The following is a 19,134-nucleotide window of genomic DNA, read 5'->3' as shown; positions in this document are numbered from 1 at the left end:
AACTTTGTTTTTTCAGCGGACAAAAAGGTGGAGTTGCACTTAGTTGTGTTTATGGGCAGCTTTTGTTGGCAACATTCACTTTCAAGAACTAGGACATTTTGAGAAGTGGAGTTCAGAAGTTGCTTCAGTTGTTTGTTCTCCACTTGCAACTGTGCTTTTTCTCGCAATGTGTCCTTCAAGAGGAGGCGCAACTTTGTTTTTTCAGCGGACAAAAAGGTGGAGTTGCACTTAGTTGTGTTTATGGGCAGCTTTTGTTGGGAACATTCACTTTCAAGAACTAGGACATTTTGAGAAGTGGAGTTCAGAAGTTGCTTCAGTTGTTTGTTCTCCACTTGCAACTGTGCTTTTTCTCGCAATGTGTTCTTCAAGAGGAGGTGCAACTTTGTTTTTTCAGCGGACAAAAAGGTGGAGTTGTACTTAGTTGTGTTTATGGGCAGCTTTTGTTGGCAACATTCACTTTCAAGAACTAGGACATTTTGAGAAGTGGAGTTCAGAAGTTGCTTCAGTTGTTTGTTCTCCACTTGCAACTGTGCTTTTTCTCGCAATGTGGTCTTCAAGAGGAGGCGCAACTTTGTTTTTTCAGTGGACAAAAAGATGGAGTTGTACTTAGTTGTGTTTATGGGCAGCTTTTGTTGGCAACATTCACTTTCAAGAACTAGGACATTTTGAGAAGTGGAGTTCAAAAGTTGCTTCAGTTGTTTGTTCTCCACTTGCAACTGTGCTTTTTCTCGCAATGTGGTCTTCAAGTGGAGGCGCAACTTTGTTTTTTCAGTGGACAAAAAGGTGGAGTTGTACTTAGTTGTGTTTATGGGCAGCTTTTGTTGGCAACATTCACTTTCAAGAACTAGGACATTTTGAGAAGTGGAGTTCATTAGTTGCTTCAGTTGTTTGTTCTCCACTTGCAACTGTGCTTTTTCTCGCAATGTGTTCTTCAAGAGGAGGCGCAACTTTGTTTTTTCAGCGGACAAAAAGGTGGAGTTGCACTTAGTTGTGTTTATGGGCAGCTTTTGTTGGCAACATTCACTTTCAAGAACTAGGACATTTTGAGTAGTGGAGTTCATTAGTTGCTTCAGTTGTTTGTTCTCCACTTGCAACTGTGCTTTTTCTCGCAATGTGTTCTTCAAGAGGAGGCGCAACTTTGTTTTTTCAGCGGACAAAAAGGTGGAGTTGCACTTAGTTGTGTTTATGGGCAGCTTTTGTTGGCAACATTCACTTTCAAGAACTAGGACATTTTGAGTAGTGGAGTTCAGAAGTTGCTTCAGTTGTTTGTTCTCCACTTGCAACTGTGCTTTTTCTCGCAATGTGTTCTTCAAGTGGAGGCGCAGCTTTGTTTTTTCAGTGGACAAAAAGGTGGAGTTGTACTTAGTTGTGTTTATGGGCAGCTTTTGTTGGCAACATTCACTTTCAAGAACTAGGACATTTTGAGAAGTGGAGTTCAGAAGTTGCTTCAGTTGTTTGTTCTCCACTTGCAACTGTGCTTTTTCTCGCAATGTGTTCTTCAAGAGGAGGTGCAACTTTGTTTTTTCAGTGGACAAAAAGGTGGAGTTGTACTTAGTTGTGTTTATGGGCAGCTTTTGTTGGCAACATTCACTTTCAAGAACTAGGACATTTTGAGAAGTGGAGTTCAGAAGTTGCTTCAGTTGTTTGTTCTCCACTTGCAACTGTGCTTTTTCTCGCAATGTGGTCTTCAAGTGGAGGCGCAACTTTGTTTTTTCAGCGGACAAAAAGGTGGAGTTGCACTTAGTTGTGTTTATGGGCAGCTTTTGTTGGCAACATTCACTTTCAAGAACTAGGACATTTTGAGAAGTGGAGTTCAGAAGTTGCTTCAGTTGTTTGTTCTCCACTTGCAACTGTGCTTTTTCTCGCAATGTGTTCTTCAAGTGGAGGCGCAGCTTTGTTTTTTCAGTGGACAAAAAGGTGGAGTTGTACTTAGTTGTGTTTATGGGCAGCTTTTGTTGGCAACATTCACTTTCAAGAACTAGGACATTTTGAGAAGTGGAGTTCAGAAGTTGCTTCAGTTGTTTGTTCTCCACTTGCAACTGTGCTTTTTCTCGCAATGTGGTCTTCAAGAGGAGGCGCAACTTTGTTTTTTCAGTGGACAAAAAGGTGGAGTTGTACTTAGTTGTGTTTATGGGCAGCTTTTGTTGGCAACATTCACTTTCAAGAACTAGGACATTTTGAGAAGTGGAGTTCAGAAGTTGCTTCAGTTGTTTGTTCTCCACTTGCAACTGTGCTTTTTCTCGCAATGTGTTCTTCAAGTGGAGGCGCAGCTTTGTTTTTTCAGTGGACAAAAAGGTGGAGTTGTACTTAGTTGTGTTTATGGGCAGCTTTTGTTGGCAACATTCACTTTCAAGAACTAGGACATTTTGAGAAGTGGAGTTCAGAAGTTGCTTCAGTTGTTTGTTCTCCACTTGCAACTGTGCTTTTTCTCGCAATGTGTTCTTCAAGAGGAGGTGCAACTTTGTTTTTTCAGCGGACAAAAAGGTGGAGTTGTACTTAGTTGTGTTTATGGGCAGCTTTTGTTGGCAACATTCACTTTCAAGAACTAGGACATTTTGAGAAGTGGAGTTCAGAAGTTGCTTCAGTTGTTTGTTCTCCACTTGCAACTGTGCTTTTTCTCGCAATGTGGTCTTCAAGTGGAGGCGCAACTTTGTTTTTTCAGCGGACAAAAAGGTGGAGTTGCACTTAGTTGTGTTTATGGGCAGCTTTTGTTGGCAACATTCACTTTCAAGAACTAGGACATTTTGAGAAGTGGAGTTCAGAAGTTGCTTCAGTTGTTTGTTCTCCACTTGCAACTGTGCTTTTTCTCGCAATGTGTTCTTCAAGTGGAGGCGCAGCTTTGTTTTTTCAGTGGACAAAAAGGTGGAGTTGTACTTAGTTGTGTTTATGGGCAGCTTTTGTTGGCAACATTCACTTTCAAGAACTAGGACATTTTGAGAAGTGGAGTTCAGAAGTTGCTTCAGTTGTTTGTTCTCCACTTGCAACTGTGCTTTTTCTCGCAATGTGGTCTTCAAGAGGAGGCGCAACTTTGTTTTTTCAGTGGACAAAAAGGTGGAGTTGTACTTAGTTGTGTTTATGGGCAGCTTTTGTTGGCAACATTCACTTTCAAGAACTAGGACATTTTGAGAAGTGGAGTTCAGAAGTTGCTTCAGTTGTTTGTTCTCCACTTGCAACTGTGCTTTTTCTCGCAATGTGGTCTTCAAGAGGAGGCGCAACTTTGTTTTTTCAGTGGACAAAAAGGTGGAGTTGTACTTAGTTGTGTTTATGGGCAGCTTTTGTTGGCAACATTCACTTTCAAGAACTAGGACATTTTGAGAAGTGGAGTTCAGAAGTTGCTTCAGTTGTTTGTTCTCCACTTGCAACTGTGCTTTTTCTCGCAATGTGTTCTTCAAGAGGAGGTGCAACTTTGTTTTTTCAGTGGACAAAAAGGTGGAGTTGTACTTAGTTGTGTTTATGGGCAGCTTTTGTTGGCAACATTCACTTTCAAGAACTAGGACATTTTGAGAAGTGGAGTTCAGAAGTTGCTTCAGTTGTTTGTTCTCCACTTGCAACTGTGCTTTTTCTCGCAATGTGGTCTTCAAGTGGAGGCGCAACTTTGTTTTTTCAGCGGACAAAAAGGTGGAGTTGCACTTAGTTGTGTTTATGGGCAGCTTTTGTTGGCAACATTCACTTTCAAGAACTAGGACATTTTGAGAAGTGGAGTTCAGAAGTTGCTTCAGTTGTTTGTCCACTTGCAACTGTGCTTTTTCTCGCAATGTGTTCTTCAAGTGGAGGCGCAGCTTTGTTTTTTCAGTGGACAAAAAGGTGGAGTTGTACTTAGTTGTGTTTATGGGCAGCTTTTGTTGGCAACATTCACTTTCAAGAACTAGGACATTTTGAGAAGTGGAGTTCAGAAGTTGCTTCAGTTGTTTGTTCTCCACTTGCAACTGTGCTTTTTCTCGCAATGTGTTCTTCAAGAGGAGGTGCAACTTTGTTTTTTCAGTGGACAAAAAGGTGGAGTTGTACTTAGTTGTGTTTATGGGCAGCTTTTGTTGGCAACATTCACTTTCAAGAACTAGGACATTTTGAGAAGTGGAGTTCAGAAGTTGCTTCAGTTGTTTGTTCTCCACTTGCAACTGTGCTTTTTCTCGCAATGTGGTCTTCAAGAGGAGGCGCAACTTTGTTTTTTCAGTGGACAAAAAGGTGGAGTTGTACTTAGTTGTGTTTATGGGCAGCTTTTGTTGGCAACATTCACTTTCAAGAACTAGGACATTTTGAGAAGTGGAGTTCAGAAGTTGCTTCAGTTGTTTGTTCTCCACTTGCAACTGTGCTTTTTCTCGCAATGTGGTCTTCAAGTGGAGGCGCAGCTTTGTTTTTTCAGCGGACAAAAAGGTTGAGTTGCACTTAGTTGTGTTTATGGGCAGCTTTTGTTGGCAACATTCACTTTCAAGAACTAGGACATTTTGAGAAGTGGAGTTCAGAAGTTGCTTCAGTTGTTTGTTCTCCACTTGCAACTGTGCTTTTTCTCGCAATGTGTTCTTCAAGTGGAGGCGCAGCTTTGTTTTTTCAGCGGACAAAAAGGTTGAGTTGCACTTAGTTGTGTTTATGGGCAGCTTTTGTTGGCAACATTCACTTTCAAGAACTAGGACATTTTGAGAAGTGGAGTTCAGAAGTTGCTTCAGTTGTTTGTTCTCCACTTGCAACTGTGCTTTTTCTCGCAATGTGGTCTTCAAGTGGAGGCGCAGCTTTGTTTTTTCAGCGGACAAAAAGGTTGAGTTGCACTTAGTTGTGTTTATGGGCAGCTTTTGTTGGCAACATTCACTTTCAAGAACTAGGACATTTTGAGAAGTGGAGTTCAGAAGTTGCTTCAGTTGTTTGTTCTCCACTTGCAACTGTGCTTTTTCTCGCAATGTGTTCTTCAAGTGGAGGCGCAGCTTTGTTTTTTCAGCGGACAAAAAGGTTGAGTTGCACTTAGTTGTGTTTATGGGCAGCTTTTGTTGGCAACATTCACTTTCAAGAACTAGGACATTTTGAGAAGTGGAGTTCAGAAGTTGCTTCAGTTGTTTGTTCTCCACTTGCAACTGTGCTTTTTCTCGCAATGTGTTCTTCAAGAGGAGGTGCAACTTTGTTTTTTCAGCGGACAAAAAGGTGGAGTTGTACTTAGTTGTGTTTATGGGCAGCTTTTGTTGGCAACATTCACTTTCAAGAACTAGGACATTTTGAGAAGTGGAGTTCAGAAGTTGCTTCAGTTGTTTGTTCTCCACTTGCAACTGTGCTTTTTCTCGAAATGTGTCCTTTAAGAGGAGGCTCAGCTGTTTTTTTTCAGATGACAACAAGGTGAAGTTGTTCAGTGTTGCGTTTATTAAAAACTCCAGTTGGCCATCCTCACTCTCCACCAGTGTGAATTTTCGACAAGTGGAGCTCAGAAGTTCCTTCAGATGATTGTTTTTCATTTGCAACTGTTTTGTATTTTTTGCCATATGCCGTAATTGCGCTGTCAGACTTTGTTTTTTAGTTATCTGAGCCAAGAGGACAGCGAACACACCACAAAGAAGCACCGTCAAAATCCCAATTAAAGCAGCTTGCCAATTGGATTGCAGTCTCTTCACCCAGTGGTTTTGAGTCTCTCTTCTGCCAACTTCCTCTTCAACGTCTGTGGCAATTTTTGCTGGTTCCTCGCCCGGATGTTCACCTTCTAAACTAAGAGAGAAAAGGAAAATTGATCAGGAGATTTTACTGAAAACAAAACAATAACCTACCACGTAGACCAGATGAGTCTTTATGCTTTCTTATTATCTGCTAATAGTTCCCTGCAGCCACCAGGAAGGCCCCCTATGACTGGATATTCCTCTTGGATTGGACTACACCATTGTCAGATATCTGTGTATTTTTGTCATGATCCAAAAATACATATTAATAATACAGACATTTTTTTGAAAAAAAACTACATTTATATTATATTTAATTTACCTCAGGGAAACTTGAATATCCTCCAGGTCAATCATGTCTTCTTCTGGGGGGTTTTGATGACCCAAACTACATTTTTCAAATCTGACTTTTCAACCCCCCAGTTGCCATAGCAACTTCATATGCGCTGGAATCACCGGAGCGAGATCACGTTACTGATGTATCGCGAGATTTAGAAGTATTCGCCGTACAAGGTTACTTCTTCTATTATTTAGTGAGAAATAATGTTTGTTTAACCGTTTACATGACAGCTACTTGTTGCTCTTACAGATAAAGAGTGTACAGTACCAGTCAAAAGTTTGGACACACCTTCTCATTCAATGGTTTTTCTTTCTTCTTTTTTTTATTTTTTTCTACATTGTAGATTAATATTGAAGACATCCAAACTATGAAGGAACACATATGGAATGATGTGGTAAACAAACAAATGCTCAACAAACCAGAATATGTTTTATATTTTAGATTCTTCAAAGTAGTTGAATGAGAAGGTGTGTCCAAACTTTTGACTGGTACTGTACATACAAAACATTCATGTTAACACTGTTTGCTTTTTAATTGTGAATAATGTTACTATGACTTTCATGACTTTAAAAACTTTTTTCATAATAGTAGCTACAGTACCAGTCAAAAGTCTCTACAGGAAATAGATTCCTCCAAAATAAGATAGCAAATGACACGTGTAGCACGTAAAAATATAACTTAAACACAATAAAAAATATATTGTTAACATAATAATATATAAATCATCTGACTAATGTGCAGTTTGCTTGCTGAAATAATCCTAAAAAAATGCATTTACAACTTCCCTCGAGCTTGCACTTTCAAATACTTTTGTCCATTTTGTATTTTAATATTAAATATCTATACAGCACATAACTGAAAGTGGGAAATGTCTTCAGACTAATGTTAATGTCTTAACCGGCCATGTGTAACCTCAAAAATTATGTTGGCTGTAGTATGAAATATATAACTTCATCAATGTTTTTGCTTTTGTTTCATCCAGATATTAAATGGCTACATATAACTTTGCATTGTTTTAACCTTGTACGATTTCGGGTTAGGGTTAGTTGATAGTTGTATATTGGGATTTACCAGGTAGTTATAGTAAACTATAGTAAAATGTTGTGAGTTTTCCTCAATTTAATAATTATTAGCTTAATGTTTTAATTATGTGAATAATAGTTGAAAAGTGTCTCCAAGCAAGTTATATAATGAAAAGGGGTGGGACGAAATAGTTGTGTTTTTGTGATTGTAGGATGAACAACAAAGAAATACATTCTGTAAAATAACCAACAATGTATTTTATTACCATATTGGAAACAAAAAACATTTTTGCATATTTGCCATCTTATCTAAGACTAAACTGCAAATCTGTTTCAGTAGACTCTTATTTTAATTCTTTATACAGAATGTAACAAATAAGTGGGATTCAAAAGTCAAGCATGGGAAATGGGGACACAGAGCAAAAAACTAATAAAAAAACAAATGAACACAACACAAGTTTAGCATGTGAATAAATGATTCTGAAAGTCTGCCAACATTCTGATAATTTCCTCCCGACACCAGTGATTGTGCTTAGACTTTGAGTAAACACCAGTTAATTCAGCCTGAGAGAGAGAGAAAGACAGGATGTTCTGCAGGCCAGCAGCTGTTGTCAGCACAGAGCGAGGAATAGTGTGCACGAGAGTGTGAATTTACTCAAATGTTAAGAAACAATTCACTGCACATATACAGTATATGTATTCAGTAATGTCTCAGATGATGACAGGACCCGGTTGATTTAAAATTCTAATGTAGCTAAAAGGTGTGGAAAGGTTTAAAGTTTTTTTGATTGTGCACATTATGATTCAGCTCCAAAACCGTTGAGAACCACTGCTGCAGGCTAATGTATGCATGCTATGAATGTGTGTGTGTGTGTGTGTGTGTGTGTGTGTGTGTGTGTGTGTGTGTGTGTGTGTGTGTGTGTGTGTGTGTGTGTGTGTGTGTGTGTGTGTGTGTGTGTTAGTGTCTTTGTAGGATTGGCTGTCTCAGTGACAGCTCACTGCTTCCAGAGACGATGGGCATCTGGTTCTCCATGTGGAATCGCACCAGGTGACCAACACTCAGAAACACCTGATCACGGGTCCGCACCTGAATACACACAAAAAAAACACAGACAACAAGGTTCAACATTAAAGCCAGCTGCCATTTGCATACTCTGCATGCTTTGTGTATTTGAAATCCGACCCCAAAGCTCTTCACCTGTCCATGTGGATCCACCAGCAGCAGGTGACGAACGGTGGCTCCCTCCATCCCGCTGAGGACATACTGACCAGAGGCAGAGCTGCTCTCTCTGACCAGGAAATCCCCGCTACAGGTGAGAAGTGACTCCGCCTGCTCCCTTCCTAATCTGGGATGAAGCACAGACACAAAGTTACTGAGAAAGGAAGAGAGGCAGATATATACATTAGCAGACGGACACATTTAATGTGGTAATTCACTTTTAGTGAAGGACAGGGAAGTGGATTACCTACCTGCCGTGGAACCAGACTTCCTCCTGGATCAGGTCCTGGATCCGTGTCTCAGAGAGAGGAATGAACTGTTCATGTCTGATCTTAGATACTAGGTCTGATTGAGAAAAAATAGAGGAAGATTATAACTGTCCACAAGGGTGGGTCGCTCCAATCATTAGTAACTTTAAACCAAGATAATATCATGTTTTTTTTTAACTATCCTGTTGTATTTTACTCTAAAACTACTTTCAAATCAGCTCAAGGTTGCAAAATTTAGATTTAAACTCTGATTTGTAGTGGACTTTAAACTGACAGTTGTTTTTAATAGAGAAAATGGCAGATTCAAGTGAGTTTTCTAATAAATTTAAATATTTAAGTCACTGCAGCATCAGTAAAGAGTCTATTAGACAACAATCCAATAATACCAAAGCTGTAATTGTGTGAAATACAAATAATATTGATTTCTCAGTCAGATGTAAGCTACCGTGTAGGGTTTGATTTATTATGGAATATAGTATTTTCACTTGTGGTGTATACCAATATTGCAATTTGGATGAAACCATATAACTTGGTTTACTTAATCAGGTTTACAATCAAATTAAGTAGCACAGATTGGATTGATTTAAAATTGAGTTTAATCATTTCAAACAACGTTTACTTGAACTGTAATTACCCCTAATTTTGGTTTAAACTATGATTTCTTATGCGAAACACAAAGTGGTTACATACAGACACATTACAGTGTATTGATTGAGTTTTACCTGCAGGTGGAGCTGGAGTTTCTTCTGTGACGGAGCAGTTCTCATACAATGAAAGAGGCTGAGACGAACAAACCTGCAACAGCACCAGATGAGTCATACAGGCGAGATGTGTGTGTGTGTGTGTGTGTGTGTGTGTGTGTGTGTGTGTGTGTGTGTGTGTGTGTGTGTGTGTGTGTGTGTGTGTGTGTGTGTGTGTGTGTGTGTGTGTGTGTGTGTGTGTGTGTGTGTGTTCATTCAGGAGCAGCGATGGCTTAAAGGTTAGAGACATGTGCTCATGACCGGTCTGTAGCAGACTTCATTTCCCAGACCTGCACAATAATTCTGGGAAGTTATTACCAATAACTGAGGAGTCCTTGAATAAGCCCAACTGCTTCTGCAGATGAAATAAGATTATTCATTTTTTTTTTTATGTAAAATGATCTTTTGGGTGTCATAAAAAAAGAGCTTTCTTCACTCCAATCACTTCATGTCACAAGAAGAAGAACAAGAAGCAGAGGAAGAATTATTAGCATTAACCCAGTGGCATTAGCTCATACTGTCTACATATTTAACCACAAAATAGTGCACATGTTCCAACTTACATGTTGACTTACTTGTTTCTGAAGCTTTCGACCATATCTAATGGCCTTCCTCAGTGGATGGAGTTGCTCAGTAATTCTGTAAGTACAATATATAATATAATGTATAGTCTATGCTTATATGATATAATGTTAATACATTATATCATTATTATATTCCATCCTTTAATCATGAGTGAACTGAACCATCTCCATGACAACAGGATTAGTTAATATACTGAGGAGGGCCAAGAGATGTGGTTGAAAGCTTAGAAAAAAAGTTGGACTAGTCCTGTTCTCCCTGCAGCTTATTAAATGTTAATGTTAATGTCACTCTTACCCTCAATATGTCAGGATCCTGTTTGTTCTCCTCGCTAGTGACCCGCAGGCCCTCTATGCTACCAGCGGGTGGCGTCTTTCTGGGGATCATGTTGTAGTAGTCACGGTGCTCGCTTGCTTCAACTTCCTGCTCGGCCTTCTGGTCTGTTATCGTCTCCTCTGTGCTCCATTTGTGACAGATCCTCACTGCCGACCTGCAGGAAGAGAGTTACATGATGTTCACCTCACTGCCTCCACTGTGGAGAAGATGTGACATGACTTCTGTTCCTTTGATTCACATAACAGTACAAACAAACACGCACACACAAAGATAGACACCATCAAATTTAAACGCAGAAAAACATTGCTCCACAAATATATGGCTGCAACCAATTATCAATTTCATTGCTGATTAATCTGCCAATATTTTTTAGGTTAGATGATTAATCATTTTGTCTGATTGAATGTCAAATAGTGACAAATTCACAAAGCCGAAAGTGTTATTTTCAAACTAAGGACAAAACCAAAAGCTATTCTATCTCCAATATACTTATAGATTATATGTCTATAGGATAAAGAAAAGCATCAAATGTCAACATTGGAGCAGCTAAAACCAGCAAATGTTTGGCTTTAAAATCATACTAGACTATCAAAACGGTTGTAGCTTAATTTTCTGTTGATCACCACATTTTTCAGCTCTACACAAATATACAAACACAAAAACTAAGTCACCCAAGAATAAGAGCCCCCTGGATCAAACTCTAAAATACATATGCAATTATAAAGCCAGTGATAAATTGCACTCCTGATCAGATGGGTGAAATATACATCAAACACACCAATAACACAGTTACAGAAGACAGAAGGGCTGAACCTGGGATTGTGGGAGAGGGGCGATGGCGTGTGGTTGAGAAGTTGTCTGAAACGAGTCTCGAAGGCCTGACCGATGCTGTTGATAACCTCACCGGCACGACCTCTCGGACACTCCAGGATGTGACATGCTGTCAAAGAGAGAGAGAGATGGTTTTTTTCCCCCAAATAATGACAGTTAAAGGTTGTGTATTCTTCATTTAGCCAATGAAGCTAGTAAGTCCAGGGGAAGCCGAGCTCATCATAATGTGAAGTTAAACTTTGCTTTACCTCTCTGATTGACGAGGTCCTTGGCAACATAAGCGATGTAATCAGCCATGTCCTGCAAACAAATACAGAGAGCAAAACTGTGTAAACTTTGTTGAACACTGTGGCCACAAATGGCAATTACAATATGCTAAATTCTAATACATATATAGTTTAAAAGTAGCACAAATAGAAGTGAGATCACCACTCAATAATTACACAACCATAACTGTCTACATTAGCTAACATTAGCCTCCATAAGCTATTGGTCATACCAGACCGAGTCAGACTGTAGCACTGAGTGTATTTAATTGAGCAGTATGACTTTTATTACCCCCAAAATGTAACTTTTCAATTGTTGTCAAGTGTTATTTCAACTTTCAGAAATCACTTTTAATGTATTTTCTGCATTTGTATGTGCACAAGGTCACCAATAAACCTCCTGACTGTGTTGCTGTGTTCTTCAGTTTATAGCCTGTGCATCCGGTGTGTTTAAGGCTCTATAATTCATGATTTAATCATGTAAAACACAGCACACACTTTCAGTTAGTTGGTCGTCCATGTGTATTCTGTTTTAATTAATTCACTTCCTATCAGTGGCTCTCTGATACTAATACAAGAGCAGAGTCAGCTGAATATGTTTCACCATAAAGCCTCTGTGGCAGATTGATTTTAATCCCCCCCGCTATCTTCAATGTGTCCAAGCAGACTGAGCCGAGGCTTAGAGCACACTACAAGATTATTTTAGCTAATTAATTAAACAGTGAGCTATAATCCCGTCCGTAGCTTGGATGGTGTTGTGTTTCCCAGAGAGAAACTGCCTTCCTGTTCTCTCTAATCTTTGGACAGAGCGATGTCGCAGTGTCCCCAGCACTTTGTAATAATCGCTTATTGGAGCTGAAACATTTAGTTCATCAACACAAACCAAATCATAAGTAATAGTTTTTGTTAGTCAAGCAGTTTGCAAGCAGGATATGACCCAGACAGCAGCTAATAACTGACATGTCCGGCTGTTCAGACATTAACAACATTGATTTTTTTACTCAGGATCAATAACCCAAATTCGATCACAGAGAAATAATGCGGGAATGGAGGGAAAGAGAAGCCAATCGTAAACGAGAATATACTTTTTTAAATCCTATATTTACCCTTGTGGTATTCTGAAAATGTCAGAAATTGAAACAGCAAGAAAAAACCCCAGAGGAATCTAAATAATAAAGGGAATTTGTTGCCACATTGATAAAGATAATAAAGATTCTCGGAAAGCAATTGTAAACTAAATCAAAGTAAGCAGCGATATTGCTTCTTTGCATTGTTCAAAATGTTTGAATCAAATTTAAATAGTAGGCATAAGCTATTCTAAATAATATAAATTGCTTCAGATAACTTAATATTCATCATGACCAATGATATTTTGTACAATCATTTCAATACGTGCTTCACTTACTGCTCCGTATTTGAACTGCAGTCATCTAGAATCTACTCTTAAAGGAAGTGTGTAACATTAGGGGGGATTTATTGGCAGAAATGGAATATAATATTCATGATTGTGTCATCATTACTGTATAATTCTTGTTACAATAAGAATTGTTTTGTTTTTGTTACTTTAGAATGAAATGTTTATATCTAGATCAATCAAACACACTGCTCCTTTAACAAAAACCTTTGGATCTTAACTTTAAGAGTATTTTTTTAAGTTGCAAGGATTTGATAAACAGCTTTTGTTCTTAAGTTTGTGTCTGAAATGTAACTTTTAGTGGCTTGATAAATACGGACCTCACACCACCAATTAAAAGTGAAGAAGATTCAAGAGTTGGATTCGGAAATAATTCAATCCTCCATGGCACATGGAAGCAAACCAAGCAGTAATGAAGCTAAATCAAATTACTCACAGTGTATTGGTGTGTGTGTTTGTGTGTGTGTTTGTGTCCCTATCTGCATATGAATATGTTTGTTCATGTGAAACATTTGAGAATATGAACATACTGGATCTCCTCCTGAGGCAAATGAAATGGCCTGCATGGGGTGGTGGGCAATCTTCTGTGGAGGAGAAAAGAGAGAACAGAGTTGGGTTTTTTTTACTCCGCAATAAATAAGACGTGTGACAGTTATAATACAGTTAAGCGTGTTGAGTCGGTCACCTGAAAGGAGGAGGCAGTGATCAGAGTCACACTGTCGGTGGAGACGGTGAGGATGATTCTGTTGCCTGAGAACTGTAGGTTGATTTGACCCAGAAGAGCAGACAGTCCCTTGCAGACAGGCTGATGATGACACAAATCTGTTATTCTAGTTGGGCCTGTGGTGATTGCATTGGTGTGTGTGTGTGTGTGTGTGTGTGTGTGTGTGTGTGTGTGTGTGTGTGTGTGTGTGTGTGTGTGTGTGTGTGTGTGTGTGTGTGTGTGTGTGTGTGTGTGTGTGTGTGTGTGTGTGTGTGTGTGTGTGTGTGTGTACCTTACCCTTTTACTTTTCACTGCTGATGTCCTCTCACACAGTCTGCTGATTGCCTCTCTGCACACACAAACAGAGATTAAACATGTACACATACGGACGCACGCACACGCACACACACACACCGAACACAGAGACACCTTTGTGGATATGTGATCCAGGGCGAACCGACTAACATATGACTTGCATGTGAGAACATGAGAGGAAGGAAACTACATAACAAGAAGCTCGTCTACAGTAAATCAGTTAAATACACTGTAACATTACTTTTAAAAGTAGTACTATATTCAGTGGGGATCTGTAACAAAATACATTTACTCAGGTACAGTTTTGAGGTATTTGTACTTTAATTGAGTATTTCTGTTTTATGCTACTTTATAGACATTAGAGGGAAATATTGTACTTTTTACTTCACTACATTTATTTGACCCTTGTAGTTACTTTTTACATGAAAAATAAAAGGTGTGCCTTTATATTATGATGCAGTACTATACTACTAGTACTAATCTACCAAAAGCATCTAAAATTGGCTCCACAACTATTTGTTAATTGTAAAAACAGAATAACATAATGTTTCATAATGATATAACAATTTGAAAGGAGCCATTCTACATTTTGAGTACTTTTACTTTTAATACTTTAATTACATTTTGCTGATACTACTTCTGTATTTTTACTTAAGTACCGTTTAAAATATAGGACTTTTACTTCAAATGGCGTATTTCTTAATTTCTTCTTTTACTGTCTTGAGTGTCTGAGTACTTATTCCACCCCTGCTTGTACTCCACTACATTTAAGAGGGTAAGTACTTATTACTTTATTTATTTGAGTAGTTATTGCAGATTAACATTTAAAGAAAACCACAAGTACATTGTTACGGACTACCAAGCGATCTATATTACTATTATATCGATTTAAACAAAAAAACATCAAATCTGCCTAAAAATCTGATTTATGGTTGAGAACAAACAAAAGTCCTGGTTTGTGTGCTCATATTAAGGCTCTACTTCATCAGGGCTTTGCAGTTGGTGATGCTCGGTTCAGAGAGGCCAAACCATACAAACACACACACACACACACACACACACACACACACACACACACACACACACACACACACACACACACACACACACACACACACACACACACACACACACACACACAGAAGTAACATCCTACTATCTAGGAAGCAAGACTTTTTTTTTTCTCCTTGAAAACAAATTGTATGTAATGGATTGAGGTCTCTCTCCCTCTCGCTCTCCTCTTAATAAGACTATGAGAGATCATTAGGAGGAAATTCATCTAATTTGATTTTTTGCCCCATCATTCAGCAGTGTTGTTGTGAACAGAGGTAGCTGTGTCCTTCGGCGTTCAAGCATCCTGCACAAGGATGTCAATATCAAATGACGAGGAGAAAGCCCCGGTTTATGAAACATTATACAATTAATTTGATTTCCCCCTTTGAAACAATTTTTCAAATGAACCACAGATGTCTTGCTTGGCAAATATATGTATGTTTCTTCTTCCACATGCACACTGTCAGCAGTTAGATGTTCATTTTTTTATGTATCTGTGTGTGTGTGTGTGTGTGTGTGTGTGTGTGTGTGTGTGTGTGTGTGTGTGTGTGTGTGTGTGTGTGTGTGTGTGTGTGTGTGTGTGTGTGTGTGTGTGTGTGTGTGTGTGTGTGCGTGTGTGTATGTATGTGGTAGTTGGAGGACCTCCTACCGTGTGACTTTCATTCTCATATCAAAGTCGAGGGTTCTCATGGACTGGGTCACCTCCACACTACCCATGTACTGGGAAAACACAACAAAAAAACTGTCACACACTGTTCAAAATGTAAAGTAATACAGACACAATAAAAGTCGTATGTGATCTCTGACAGACTGCTGATATGGGTAATGTTTCCGTTCTGTTTCTACTCATTTAAATGGGATTGAAAGATAAGTCAAATGGGTTGAAAAGGAAAGAAAAAAAAACCTTTCAACCACAAACTCTACTCTCTGGTCTCTCTTGGACATCCTAAAGAGCTGCTTTGTTGGATTATGGTATTTATGTGGATGTGTATGGATACATTTTGAAAGCTTTTAACTTCAGTTCAGGAGATTCACTTGCATGTTTGGTTTGAAACCGCCGCTATGCAGATGACAGCCAACTGTATATCTGATGACCACAACAATCTAAATGGACTAACAGACTGCTTAAGGAACATTGTAAATGCTGATTCAGATTTAAAGAAAGTTTTAAATGGACCTGGTAAAAGGGCTCTATTTGTCTCAAAACGTTTAGGTATCACTCAGACTGCTTTTTTTTCAACCGAGAAATAGCAAAAATTTACTAATGTATGTCATGCTTTTCTCTCTTCTTGACTGTTGCAGAAATATTTGGCAGGATTACCAAAGAAACCAGTTAAAAAACGGTTTAACAAAAAAACATGTAAACACGACTTAAAGTACAGCCATGTTAGTGGCTCTGTGGGGCTGTAATACATTTTAATATGCTGGCAGAAACAAGGCTAACATGCTGATGTTTAGCAGATATCATATTCACCATCTTAGTTAAGCATGTTAGCATGCAAACATTTGTTAATTAGAACACAATACAAACTTCAGCTCAGGCTTAATGACATTCGGTTTTTTTTAGGGATTTGGTCACAAATCAAAGTATCGGACAATTGATGACGAAAATTTGAGAGATCACTAAAGTTGTTACAATCTCAAAATGGCGCTAGATGAAAGTTTGTCTGAACAAAAATGTGGTGCCAATCTATCCAGTAAATATTGAGATTTTTTTTTATAGTATAAAAAAACTGCTAGTGGTACTGGTGGAGAAATCATCAAAGTCATTAGGAACCATCCTCTGGGCAGAATGTTTGTCTGCACCAAATCCATCCAGTAGTCAAGACATAACAAGACACTAGAATTATTATTATTATTATTATTATTATTATTATTATTATTAGAACCCCAAAACGACAACCTCATGGTGTCGCTAAAGGAACAATTTGGAGATCAGCAGGCTTCATGCTCTGGGGACCATGAATGTCTGTAGAAATGTCATGCCAATCCATCCAATAGTTGTTGAGTCTGGACCAAAGTGGAGGAAAGATCAACTTTGCCATCCTTTGAGGCCACTAGCATGGCTAAAAAGAACAAATCACTATAATATTTATCCTTGTGACTTTAATAATTATTTAAAAACAAATTAAAAATAGTTTTAGCGCATTCCTACATAATGTGACACTCTCTTATTTTCCACTGATAACTGCTGCATTAAGCATTAAATGTGTATACAGATGTGCAAGAAACAGTTTTGGACGTCTGGACATGTAGTTAATGCAACCAGACGACATTTAGGCCATGTGCTTGGATACACTTTGGCTAGTCCCACTTCTATTGGCTGAGAGATCCAGCAGGGCAGACTCTATAGGCCGGAGGCAGGATGAGTAAGACCACTGATGAAGACCAGACTTAAATCAATATGTGTGTGCGTGTGTGTGTGTGTGTGTATATATGTGAGTGGGGTGAGTGGGCGGTAGTGCGTAATGTATGCGTGTGCTTGTTTATAAAAGGACGATCAAACAGTCCGTTCTAATTTCCATCAGTGGTCAGCTCACAGGCCCTGCTCTTAATCACCCATGCGGACACACCTCCGGTTCTAGGACAGCATGGGCTCTGCTGATACCGGATACATTCACACACACATACACACACACACACACACACACACACACACACACACACACACACACACACACACACACACACACACACACACACACACACACACACACACACACACACACACACACACACACACACACACACACATGCACACAGAAGCAGAGCAGATCTAGTGAGGAGCAGAGAGCCAGGATGAGTCACTACTGCCTACACAGGAAGCTCTATCTAAGAGGGAGGGGATGAACGTACGAGAGTGAGTGTGATGGTGTGGATAAAACTCAGGGAGACAGAGTGTTTCTATGTGTGTTTGAATCCTTCCTTCACATGTGAGTGTTTTATGTGTTTGCACTAGTAGAAAATAAACCGTGCACCTCATGGACCCTGGATATGAGGTTAGCTGCACTTTCTTGCAGAGTGTAAAGTGAAGAAGCTTTACAGCATCGACCGGATTTAGTAATAAAACATTAACAATTTTATGGAAATTGTGAAAAAAGGTAAAAACAAAGAAAGCAGCAGTCAGCTTCACAACCTTATTTCCGTTTGTGCACAACAAAGTGTATTCATGCACTGTTATTATTTCATGTGTGACTGGTACCTTGATGTGATGGTGAACCATTCTGCTTGCCGTCCCCAACACTGTGCAGTCATCTACTGCTGGGGAGGTCTTCAAAAGGCACAGACCGTCTCTGTGTTGAGAGCAAGGAGGCCGGTTGGGGGTCCAGGGGAGACTGGTCATCCGATGGAGGGTGATGGGTCTTTTGGTGCAGCGCAGAGCCGACAGAGTTAGATTTTGGCCAGTTGATGGGGGCACATTGAGGGAAGGTTGGCTACCAAATCTCTGATCGGGCCCTGAGCCCCATTCTGCTCCAGATAGGGGTCTGTCAGTGTGTCCATCAATGGTTCTGTCCCGGTCTGTGTTTGTCTGTCCCCTCAGGGAAATTGGACTTTGCAATCGGATGTTGGCCACGCGGGGGATGAAGTCCCTCAGGGTGGACGTCCCATGGTGTGCGGTCACACCTGGATCCAGCTGTGCAAAGTCAGAGTCCAGGCAAAGGTCCCCCTTTGAGGGCAGCATCCTTTGGGGCCGGTCCTCCAGGGACGTCAGCGAATCGTTGCGCAGACGACTGTATTTGGTGCGCTTCAGCATGCCTGCAGAAGATGAAACAGAGAGTGACAATCAGATGTCCAGCAAAGTGATTTTCATTGTGCTGATGGACGTCTGTTAAACACACAAAAGTGATGAGCTACCTGGTACGAGTCCTGTCTGTGATTTGAACCTGGGTGAGGTTTGCGCTCTCATAATCAAGAAACAGGACGAGGGAGAGCTCTAGGACACAGCGGAAACAAAAATAAGGGATTTGTCTAACAATCACAGTTATTACATACAGAGGTTTGACCTGATTAGATAGATGTGACCACAGATAGCTAGAAAACAGGAGACGCATGAAATGCAATAAGTTGATCATTTTGGTTCATTTGCTATCCCCTGATATTTGGGAAATGATCTAAGCATCTGGCGTACTGTATCCTCAGATTATTATTATTAGATTCGACTCACCAGCGTGGGACAGGGGACGTCCTGCGTGGTCTAAAGTCCGGTCTGCTCCGCTCTGGTCATGCTGAGTACAGTCCCACTATAATAACCCGTACACTTTCTCAGTCAGTTGCCGGGCTTCCAGCTCCGCTTCACCTCCACATCAACTTTCCTCCCCCTCTGTCTCTTCTCTCTGAGGCACAGCAGAATTGTGCAGCTTTTATGAATGAACTTTTCTCTTTTTTTTTTTTATGAATGAGAGGCTCTCGCTCACTT

The 19,134-nt window shown here is 39.7% G+C and overlaps 1 protein-coding gene across 1 annotated transcript; it reads right to left on the bottom strand.

Moving 5' to 3' along the window:
- Positions 1 to 7,947: 7,947 nt before the first annotated feature.
- On the bottom strand, positions 7,948 to 18,624 carry LOC129108777 (SHC-transforming protein 4-like). The gene is made up of 13 exons (XM_054620694.1): positions 18,573 to 18,624; positions 17,920 to 18,473; positions 15,367 to 15,437; positions 13,647 to 13,698; positions 13,332 to 13,451; positions 13,177 to 13,230; positions 11,215 to 11,266; positions 10,949 to 11,075; positions 10,097 to 10,289; positions 9,200 to 9,272; positions 8,460 to 8,553; positions 8,188 to 8,335; positions 7,948 to 8,076 (listed from the first exon to the last, which is right to left on the bottom strand). The coding sequence occupies exons 1-13, from the start codon at positions 18,622 to 18,624 to the stop codon at positions 7,948 to 7,950; spliced, it is 1,719 nt and encodes a 572-aa protein (XP_054476669.1).
- Between the last annotated feature and the right edge of the window lie 510 nt (positions 18,625 to 19,134).

This window comes from Anoplopoma fimbria, chromosome 2 (assembly GCF_027596085.1).
Source record: "Anoplopoma fimbria isolate UVic2021 breed Golden Eagle Sablefish chromosome 2, Afim_UVic_2022, whole genome shotgun sequence".
NCBI classification, from domain to species: Eukaryota; Metazoa; Chordata; class Actinopteri; order Perciformes; family Anoplopomatidae; genus Anoplopoma; species Anoplopoma fimbria.
Note: the sequence above shows the minus strand (reverse complement) of the source record. Positions and strands in the feature narration are given on the sequence as shown.

Bases quoted from the DNA above. Each gene is read 5' to 3' on its own strand.
- LOC129108777 (XM_054620694.1), bottom strand. From the start codon at position 18,624: ATGAGAGCGCAAACCTCACCCAGGTTCAAATCACAGACAGGACTCGTA. The intron at 15,438-17,919 runs GTACCAGTCACA...GTGTTTTCCCAG, and splicing joins TGGTTCACCATCACATCAAG to TACATGGGTAGTGTGGAGGT. The intron at 11,267-13,176 runs GTATGTTCATAT...ATTTGTTTGCAG, and splicing joins TTGCCTCAGGAGGAGATCCA to GACATGGCTGATTACATCGC.